The following is a 10,417-nucleotide window of genomic DNA, read 5'->3' as shown; positions in this document are numbered from 1 at the left end:
TCCCCGTGTTAGCCAGGGTGGTCTCGATCTCCTGACCTCGTGATCCGCCCGTCTCGGCCTCCCAAAGTGCTGGGATTACAGGCTTGAGCCACCATGTATTTTTAATAGAGATGGGTTTTGCCATGTTGGCCAGGCTGGTCTTGAACTCCTGACCTCAAGTGATCCACCCACCTCAGCCTCCCAAAGTGATGGAATTACAGGCATGAGTCACCACACCTGGCCTCCCGGTCACTTTTAATCACTCCATTTCCTTCATAGCACTCAATACAATATCCACTTTGTTTATTCATTTTTTAACGTTTTGTTTATTTGTTTATTTATTGAGACAGAGTCTCACTTTTGTCGCCTAGACTGGAGTGTAATGGCTCAATCTCAGCTCACTTCAATCTCCACTTCCCGGGTTCAAGCGATTCTCCTGCCTCAGGCTCCCAAGTATCTGGGATTACAGGCGCCCACCACCATGCCCGGCTAATTTTTGTATTTTTAGTAGAGACGAGGTTTCGCCATGTTGGCCAGGCTGCTCTCGAACTCCTGACCTCAGGTGATCCGCCCACCTCGGCTTCTCCAAGTGTTGGAATTACAGGCGTGAGCCACCATGCCCCGACTGTTTACTCAATTTATATTCTGCCTTTTCCCCCTCCGCCCCCCACTAGAAGGTAAGCTACAGGAAGGCAGTGAACTTGTCTGTCTTTTGATAACTGTATCTCCAGTGCCTGGAAATGACTAAGGGCTCAGTAAGTGTTTGTTTAATGAATGAATCCTTGTTGGTGGCATAAGTGGTGTGCAAGAGTAAAGATGGGGACTCCAAGGAGTGGGAACTTCCCTGTTGTGAAGGTCCCTGGGGGGTTTCTGAAGGAATGGGGGAGCAAGAGCGTCCCAGGGGACAGAAGACTGCCACCACTCAAGTTTACTTTCTTCTTCTTCCTCCCCCACCCCAGGTGTGTCCCTGGAATCCTCCAACCTCTGCATGCCAGACCTACCCCATCTCCTGGCCTTTCTATCAGCTAGCAGGTACAGGTCACCCATCTGAAGCACTAAGGGGGACCCTTCCCTAAGACACCCCACTGACACTGGGGCTCCCACCTCTCTATTCTCAGGGATGTTCTGCCCAGAACCCTGCTCTTGCCCCCTCCCACTCTAGGGCCCAGAGATGAACACACAGGTGAGGCATGGTTCTCTAAAGAGGGCACAGCCAACCTGCCAATTTCCTTGCTCCAAGAGAATGAATGGGGCTTTGGGGCCCAGACTACTGGGTTTGAGGGGAATATAGAACTGGGGGCTAGAGAGAGCTGGGGGCCTGGACTTTGTAGTCCCAGAGGGAAGAGGGGATGGGAGCCTGTATTCCTAGATCATAACAGAGGACAGGATTGGAGGAGGAAGGAACTGGGAGGCCCGGATTCCTGGGTCTAAGTGAGAAGGAGACTGGGGACCTGGACTCCTGGGTCTGACTGAGGAGGGGCCAGGAGCTAAGCCTCAGCACCTCCAGCAATGAAGCTGGGAAGTAAGTCTCCTGGTGCCTTGAAGGGACCAGAGTTGGTCCCCTGAATACCTAGGACACCTTCTCACTTCTGCTGGCCTCAGATCCTCTGCAGATTGGCAGGGTCCAACAGGACACCCTAGGGAAGGTGCTTTGCATTGTGAACCAGCTCTACGTGGAGACCCACAGAGGCTGGGGGAGGGAGCAGACCCCTCGAGAAACAGAGTCAGAGGCCGCGCAGAGACATGATCCAGGTTAGCTGGGCAGGGCCCTGGACCTCTGAGGGAGGAGGGAGCTGCTGCCCTGTTCTAGGGACCGAACCCCCTCCTCACTTCCAGCCCCCAGGAACCCTGCACCTCACGGGGTCTCCTGGGTGAAAGGCCCGCTCAGCCCGGAAGTGGACCATCCTGGGCCGGCTCTCCCCAGCCTCCTGGAGGAGGAGGAAGAAGACCCTGAAGGAAGGGAGGAAGGAAGGGAGGAAGGAAGGGAGGACGACCCTGAAGAGGAAGGCCCCGAGGAGGTGCTCACCATTCACATCCAGTCTCTGGTTAGGGCCCGTAGCAGCTACGTGGCCAGGCAGTACCGAAGCCTTCGGGTGCGCATCGCCTCAGATTCTGGGGGTCCCCACGGGTCTGGGGACCCGGCCACGGAGCTGCTTCAGGATGTGCGCCACCTCCTTACTGACCTCCAGGATCACCTGGCAAAGGACTCCTACATCAGGGCTGTCTTTGGGAGCAGGGGTCCTGGGGTCCCCAAGAAGGACGAGGATCCAGGTAATGGGAGGACGGGAAGGGAGCCCCCACGGGTTCTAGTGTGCAACTTCGTCCACTCCATCCGCGCACGGACGTTTCCTTCTGCACCCACACGCCCGTCCTACACATCCCACGCCTTCTATCGCCCACATGTGCGCTCAAGTTCACACCCAGGCTCACTCTTCCACACGTGTTCACACCCATGTCTGCACTCACGGGGGACCATAGCTAGGCAGGGGTGGCGGTGTGCCAGAGTGAGTGGATTGCGTGGGTGGGCGTGGGGCAACTTGGCAGCCCTGTACTCACCCGTCCCCTACCCCCCGCAGGCCCAGCGCTGGAGATGGCCGTGTGCCAGGCGGTATTGGCGCCCTTGAAGCCGGCCCTGTGGACGCGACTCCGCACACTCCGAGCACCGGAGCTGCGACTGCTGCGGCGGCGACAAACAGCCCTGCGGGCGGGGGCGGGGCCGGAGGGGCAGAGCCCCGCCCCCGCCTTGCGGAGTCGCATCCACGAGCGCCTTGCACATCTCCACGCTGCCTGCGCCCCGCGCCGCAAGGTGGCGCTTCTGTTAGAGGTGTGCAGAGATGTCTACACGGGCCTGGCTCGGGGCGAGAACCAAGGTAAGGGAGGTGTCAACATCTAGCGTGGTGGGGAGCGCCTTGATGGGGGAACGAGGCAGGAAGCGAGTATGCAGGCGCACTTCGAGGGAGAGGGTAGCACTGGTGGGAGTCGTCTACGCGGTCCTGGGGATTCTGGTAGGAGGCGCTGTCATGCCCGACCAGGCGGAGGAGCAGCCAGCCCTCACGGTCCTGGGGATCAGATGGAAGGTGTCTGCGCGCCCCCATCCATCTCAGGACCTTTCCTCGGGCTTTCCCAGATCCTTTGGGGGCCGACGCCTTCCTGCCGGCGCTGACTGAGGAACTCATCTGGAGCCCAGATATTGGGGAGACGCAGCTAGACGTGGAGTTTCTTATGGAGCTCTTAGATCCAGACGAGCTGCGGGGAGAGGGTGAGTCCCCAACTCCAGAATGCTGGAACCCAACGATCCAGTACCTCCGGGATCCCAAACAGCCTCCCCCCGCAGCAGGAGGGACGGCAGGCAAACTTCAGGGGTATCTGGGGCGACCAGGGAAGCCTAGAGGTCCGAGCTGACCTCCCTTTCTGTCCCCAGCTGGGTACTACCTGACCACGTGGTTTGGGGCGCTGCACCACATTGCCCACTACCAGCCCGAAACAGACCGCGCTCCCCGGGGGCTCAGCTCCGAGGCCCGCGCCTCCCTGCACCAGTGGCACCGCAGGCGGACTCTGCACAGAAAGGATCATCCCAGAGCCCAGGTGACTGCCCATCTGGCTGCGAGTAGAAGGGAGGGTGAGACCTGATGCCCTTTTGACCCAGCTCCCGCCTCTCCCCACAGGCCAGCCTACCCTTTAAGGAGCCATGGGCAGAAGAGACTGTGCCAGGGACCAATGACGATTAGGGGTTTCACACCGCTCCGCACACCCCCCGTTCATGCCTGTAATCCCAACATTTTGGGAGGCCAAGGTGGGAGGATCGCTTGAGCCCAGGAGTTTGAGACCAGCCTGGGCAAAATAGTGGGACCCCCCCAACTCTACCAAAAAAATAAACAAAAATTAGGCGGGCATGGTGGCGTGCCCCTGTGGTACCAGCTACTCAGGAGGCTTTGTAGTTTTAGACAGGGGTATCAGAGAAAGCTTCACTGAGGTGACATCTGCAGAAAGACCTGAAGGAGGGAGGGGAGGAGCAGAATGGATATTAGGAAGAGCATTCGGGAAGCAGGATGAGCCAGTGCAAAGGCCCAGAGGTAGGCTGTTCCCTTTTCCCGGGACCCCTCCCTCCTCCTTGCTGCTCCTAAACCACATGGGTCAGGAGTCTGGACTGACCCAGGTACATCTGGCATCTTGCTTGAGGAACAGAGGGTTTTGTTTTGTTTTGAAAGAAGGTCGCTCTCTGTCATCCAGGCTGGAGTGCAGTGGCATGATCTCGGCTCACTGCAGCCTTAACCTCCTGGCTCCAGCAATCCCCCTGCCTCTGCCTACCAAGTAGCTGAGACTACAGGCACCTACCACCATACCTGTCTAATTTTAAAAATTGTTTATAAAGATGGGGTCTCTCATTGTTGCCAGGCTGGTCTCAAACTCCTAATCTCAAGCAATCCTCCCACCTCGGCCTCCCAAAGTGCTGAGTTTATAGGCGCGAGCCACTGTGCCCAGTCCTGATCGTTTTTCCCAAAGAATGTATCACTCGCTAACATACCATATATTTATTTATTTCATTGTTCATAGTAACTACAATTTAAAAAAGTAAAAAAAAAAAAAGTGGCCGGGTGCGGTGGCTCACGCCTGTAATCCCAGCACTTTGGGAGGCCGAGGCGGGCGGATCACAAGGTCAGGAAATCGAGACCATCCTGGCTAACACGGTGAAACCCCGTCTCTACGAAAAATACAAAAAATTAGCCGGGCGAGGTGGCAGGCGCCTGTAGTCCCAGCTACTCGGGAGGCTGAGGCAGGAGAATGGCTTAAACCCAGGAGGCGGAGCTTGCAGTGAGCCGAGATTGCGCCACTGCACTCCAGCCTGGGCAACAGAGCGAGGCTCCATCTCAAAAAAAAAAAAAAAAAACAAGTGAAGCCGGGCACAGTGGCTCACACCTGTAAACCCAGCACTTTGGGAGGCCGAGGCGGCCAGATCACCTGAGGTCGGGAGTTCAAGACCAGCCTGACAAACATGGAAAAACCCCGTCTCTACTAAAAATACAAACTTAACTGGGCGTGGTGGCTCATACCTTAATCCCAGATACTCGGGAGGCTAAGGCAGGAGAATAGCTTGAACCCAGGAGGCGGAGGTTGTGGTAAGCCGAGATCCCGCCATTGCACTCCAGCCTGGGCAACAAGAGTGAAACTCCATCAAAAAAAACAAAAAAAAAAAAACAGTGATTAACATTATATAATATATTTGGCTTAACATGTATTCCAAATTTATCACTTCAACATGTTCCCCATATTAAAAGTTACTGCGATATTCCTTTGGTATGGTTTTGTGTGTTGTGCCATGCTAAGGCTTGGAAATTTACTGTGCATTTTGCATTATCCATGACAGTTTGGGACTAGTTCACTTTCATGTGCGCCCACTAGCTACCATGGGGTTTCTGCTCCCTTTTGAGCATAGCCTTAGGAATTGGTTAGGGCTCGAGGGGAGGGTTGACTCTCTGTTTTTGTTTTACAGGCTGCATCTTCCTGAGTGCCTAGACCGTGCTTCGGTACACAGTTAATACATACTGCTGGGATGGGTTCATTGGCCTATAATCCCGGGCCTTTGGAGACGAGGCAGGGCGTCACTGGGAGGGTCAGGGGAAAGACCATCCTGGCATAACAGGTTGAAACCCGGTCTTTACTAAAAATCAAAATTAAGCGGGTGGGTGGTGGGGCGGGCGCCTGTAGTCCAGGCTATCGGAGGCTGAGCCAGGAGAGGGTGACCCGGGGAGGCGGGGCTCAAGTGAGCCGAGGATTGGTGCACTGTACTCAGCCTGGGTGAAGGTTGAGAGTCCGTCACATAAACACACGCAATTGGCCAGGCATGGGTGGTGAGCCACCTTTAGGTTCCCAATAACTCAAGAGTTAGAGCAGAAGGAACTTGAGGCCTAAAGAGGTCGAAGTGAGGCTGCCATGAGCTGTGTCATGCCTGCCATCCGGCCTGGGTGACAAGCAGGGACCTCGTTTCCAAATAGAATATGGCATAATGATATAAATTCCAAGTTGGGATGCCGTGGCCATGCCTGGACCCTGGGACATTCGAGATAGCTATTTCCATATGTATGTAGATAGATAGGATACTGTACAAAAATAATAATTTATATAAATTTAAAATTAAACATTTATTATTTATAATCATTATATAATATTATATTATTTATAATTATTATATATGGACCAATATAAAATGACAATATCGTATAATAATTTTATATATAACTTTTTTTGATTTGTAAATAAATTAGACAAGCTCCAAATCACAATAGGTTCAGAGAGGCTCCTGATGTTGGCTTTTTTTTTTCTTACCTCGCATCTGTAGCAGCTGGACTGACCCTGTCTGTTTGAAGAGCCCTGGCCAGTTGTCCTGTGGACAGTCCCAGTTTCTGGCCTTGTCTGCTGCTTCCTCATGATTAAAATCTGGTCTTGCAGCTGTGGGGAAGAGTACTCTGCAGGGACGCTGTGTCCTTCTTGGTACCTGAATCCCATCAAGGGCTGAGATTGGTAATGCTAACTTTGTTTTTTTTTTTGTTTTTTGTTTTTTTTTTGAGACGGAGTCTTGCTCTGTCGCCCTGGCTGGAGTGCAGTGTCTGGATCTCAGCTCACTGCAAGCTCCGCCTCCCGGGTTTACGCCATTCTCCTGCCTCAGCCTCCGGAGGAGCGGGGACTACAGGCGCCCGCCACCTCGCCCGGCTAGTTTTTTTGTATTTTAGTAGAGACGGGGTTTCACCGTGTTAGCCAGGATGGTCTCGATCTCCTGACCTTGTGATCCGCCCGCCTCGGCCTCCCAAAGTGCTGGGATTACAGGCTTGAGCCACCGCGCCTGGCCGGTAATGCTAACTTTGACCATTGAGCTAAGGAGATAGGCTAGTCAGCTAGGGCTGCCATCAAAAAGACCACAGATGGCCAGGCGCGGTGGCTCATGCTTGTAACTCCAACACTTTGGGAGGCCGAGGCGGGTGGATCACGAGGTCAGGAGTTTGAGACCAGCCTGGCCAACATGGTGAAACCCTGTCTCTACTAAAAATACAAAAAAAAAAAAATTAGTCGGGCATGGTGATGTGTGCCCATAATCCCAGCTACCCACCTACTCAGGAGGCTGGGGCAGGAGAATTGTGACAAAGCGAGACTCCGTCTCAAAAAAAATAAATAAATAAAAAGATCACAGACTGTGTGGCTTAAACAACAGAAATTGATTTCCTCACAGTGAAACTGCGTTTGCAAAATTATGCTGAGACAGTGAGAGATCTAACGTAGTTGGTTCCATCTTGCTTCTAATCCCCAAGCTGTCCTTGTTCATTCCTAGATGTAAGCTGAACTAACTTTGAGAGAAATAGTTTATAGTTTAAACAAAGATGGTAACAGCCCTTTCCCAAAGCAGACCTCCCTCTTTTTTTTTTTTTTTGTGAGACAGAGTCTGACTATGTTGCCAGGCTGGAGTGCAGTGGCGCCATCTCGGCTCACTGCAACCTCCAGCTCCTGGGTTCAAGTGATTCTCCTGCCTCGACCTCCCAAGTAGCTGGGACTACAGGTGCATGCCACCACGCCCAGCTAATTTTTGTATTTTTACTAGAGACGAGGTTTCACCATATTGGCCAGGATGGTCTCAATCTCTTGACCTTGTGATCAGCCCACCTCGGCCTCCCAAAGTCCTGGGATTACAAGCACGAGCTTGTGATGTGCCCAACAGCAGACCTCCTTCTTGTCTGGAAACTAGATTGCGTTTGTAGGATTAACATTAGCCACAAGATTAGAAATTATGGTTTAGGAGTCATGCAGCTGGAGGCTACAAGATTCTGACCCTCCCTAAACTGCTCCTAAGATCAGTGCTTGGAATATTTTGCAGACCCTGCACTTGGTGGATCAGTGGGCACCACCAGATCAATAAACTGGCTCATCTGATCTTGTGGCCCCCTATACAGGAACTGACTCAGCTCGAGAAGACAGCTTGGACTCCCCATGATTTCATTCCTGAGCAATCAGCACTCTTGGCTCACCAGCTTCCCCCCACCCACCGAGTTGTCCTTAAAAGCTCTGATCCTAGAATGTTCAGGGAGACTAATTTGAGTAATAATACAATTCCGGTCTCCCGCACAGCGGGCTCTGGCTCTAGGTGAATGACACTTTCTTTTTCTTTTTTTTCTTTTTGAGACGGAGTCTTGCTCTGTCGCCCAGGCTGGAGTGCAGTGACAAGCTCCGCCTCCCGGGTTCACGCCATTCTCCTGCCTCAGCCTCCCCCGCCATCATGCCCGGCTAATTTCTTATGTTTTTAGTAGAGATGGGGTTTCACCATGTTAGCCAGGATGGTCTCGATCTCCTGACCTCGTGATCCACCCGCCTCGGCCTCCCAAAGTGCTGGGATTACAGGCTTGAGCCACCGCGCCCAGCCGGATATCAGCTTTTGATTAAGCTGACTTCTAACTATAGAGCTCTTTATTTTATTTATTTATTTATTTTTTTGAGATGGAGTCTCGCTCTGCCGCCCAGGCTAGAATGCAGTGGCCAGATCTCAGCTCACTGCAAGCTCCGCCTCCCGGGTTCACGCCATTCTCCTGCCTCAGCCTCCCGAGTAGCTGGAACTACAGGCACCCGCCACCTTGCCCGGCTAGTTTTTTGTATTTTTTAGTAGAGACGGGGTTTCACCATGTTAGCCAGGATGGTCTCGATCTCCTGACCTCGTGATCCACCCGTCTCGGCCTCCCAAAGTGCTGGGATTACAGGCTTAAGCCACCGCGCCCGGCCTAGAACTCTTTAAAATAAATACTCTTAAATTTATTATTACCAGATTTTATTTATGTATTTTATTTTTGAGATGGAGTCTCAGTCTGTTGCCCAGGCTGGAGTGCAGTGGTGCAATCTCAGCTCACTGCAACCTCTGCCTCCTAGGTTCAAACAATTCTTTTGTCTCAGCCTCCCAAGTAGCTGGGACTACAGGCAGGCATCAGCATGCCCGGCTAATTTTTGTATTTTTAGTAGAGACGGGGTTTCACCATGTTGGTCAGGCTGGTCTTGAACTCCAGACCTCAGGTGACCCATCCGCCTCGGCCTCCCAAAGTGCTGGGATTACAGGCGTGAGCCACAGTGCCCAGCCATATTACCAGTTTTTAGCTGAGACAAACAGCTGGTATTCCTGGCTTTTGAACTTCTTTACCACAGGTACTCTCTCAAGTGAAATCTATAAGCCTTAACCAAGGTTATGACTTAACCAAGGATGCAGGAGATCTACAGCCGTCCTCCCAAAATCTAGAACCGCTCCAAAGACAACTCAAAGAAAGGAAAGTTTTGCTAGCTGCGAATGGAGTACAGTTCATATTTCTCTCTGGCCATATTCTCTAGGATCTCAGCTCCACAGAGTTGACTGTCTACACACAAAGGCCCAAAAGCCCTGAATGCCCTCAGATGGAAGATAGGAAATCAAAAGTTGTCCATGGAAGCAAAAAGAATCAATAACGAGACCGGGCGTGGTGGCTCACACCTGTAATCCTAGCACTTTGGGAGGCCGAGGCGGATGGCTCACTTGAGGTCAGGTGTTTGAGACCAGCATGGCCAACATGGTGAAACCCCATTTCTACTAAAAATAATCCCAGCTACTCGGGAGGTTGAAGCAGGAGGATCGCTTGAATCTGGGAGAAGGAGGTTGCAGTGAGCTGAGATCGCACCACTGCACTCCAGCCTGGGCACAACGGCCCAAGACTCTGTCTCAAACAAAAGAAAAAGAAAAGAATTTCAGGAACTGGCCTTAGGAAGTAACCAAGGGTGTGAGTGTCCCAACTCCGGAAGGAAAGCTGAACGATTGATTTACAGCCCTGTTGCACCTGCCAGAACACCACGTGGCCCATTACTCAAGATAACCATCGCAGCCAGACAAGTGCCCACCTGAGTGCCCTGCTCCTCACATGTTTTGCCCAGCCTGTATATCCTCCCGCTAATGTCAATTCCAGAGCTTTGCCTAATAAAAAAATCCTACTGGCTCATTTCCAAGAGTCAGCCAGCGAATTCGCTCCCTTTCTCTTGTGCTGTCTCCCTCAATACCCAGGCATAAACTCCAATGAAGTCTTGTCTGGGAAAACTCTTTTGGCCTCAAGTCAATTTCAGTTGCATTCAGGTCCCAAGAACTTGTGGTTTGTAACACTGTGTGGGGAACAGTGAAAAACAGACGATTTACAAGGAGGCTTAAGAAAACTTCTGCAGGCGTGGTGGTTCGCACCCATCCCAGCACTTTGGGAGGCCGAGGCAGGTGGATCACTTGAGGTCAGGAATTCAAGACCAGTCTGGGCAACATGTTGAAACCCTGTCTCTACTAAAAATATAAAAATTAGTAGCTAGGCGTGGTGGCTCATACCTGTAATCCCAGCACTTTGGGAGGCTGAGGTGTGCGGATCACCTGAGGTCAGGAGTTCAAGACCAGCCTAATCAACATGGA

The 10,417-nt window shown here is 52.3% G+C and overlaps 1 protein-coding gene across 6 annotated transcripts in view; it reads left to right on the top strand.

Annotated features, from left to right (window-relative positions):
* Positions 1-9,498, top strand: part of RINL (Ras and Rab interactor like) — a 17,290-nt gene extending 7,792 nt beyond the window's left edge. The window contains exons 2-10 of one of the 6 annotated variants that reach the window (XR_001888256.1): positions 939-1,011; positions 1,098-1,162; positions 1,582-1,731; positions 1,816-2,250; positions 2,556-2,849; positions 3,107-3,238; positions 3,401-3,564; positions 3,645-3,772; positions 7,841-7,913. Coding sequence is in view for 5 of the 6 variants with exons in the window: in XM_017887388.1 (XP_017742877.1) it covers positions 858-1,011; positions 1,582-1,731; positions 1,816-2,250; positions 2,556-2,849; positions 3,107-3,238; positions 3,401-3,564; positions 7,917-8,111 (1,524 nt within the window). In the remaining variant the exon portion in view is untranslated. The other 5 variants (XM_017887386.1, XM_017887385.1, XM_017887384.1 and 2 more) reach the window with 5 other exon arrangements.
* Positions 9,499-10,417: the final 919 nt, after the last annotated feature.

This window comes from Rhinopithecus bieti, unplaced genomic scaffold, assembly GCF_001698545.2.
Source record: "Rhinopithecus bieti isolate Rb0 unplaced genomic scaffold, ASM169854v2 scaffold_15776, whole genome shotgun sequence".
Taxonomy (NCBI): Eukaryota; Metazoa; Chordata; class Mammalia; order Primates; family Cercopithecidae; genus Rhinopithecus; species Rhinopithecus bieti.
This window is presented reverse-complemented; position numbering and strand designations above follow the sequence as displayed.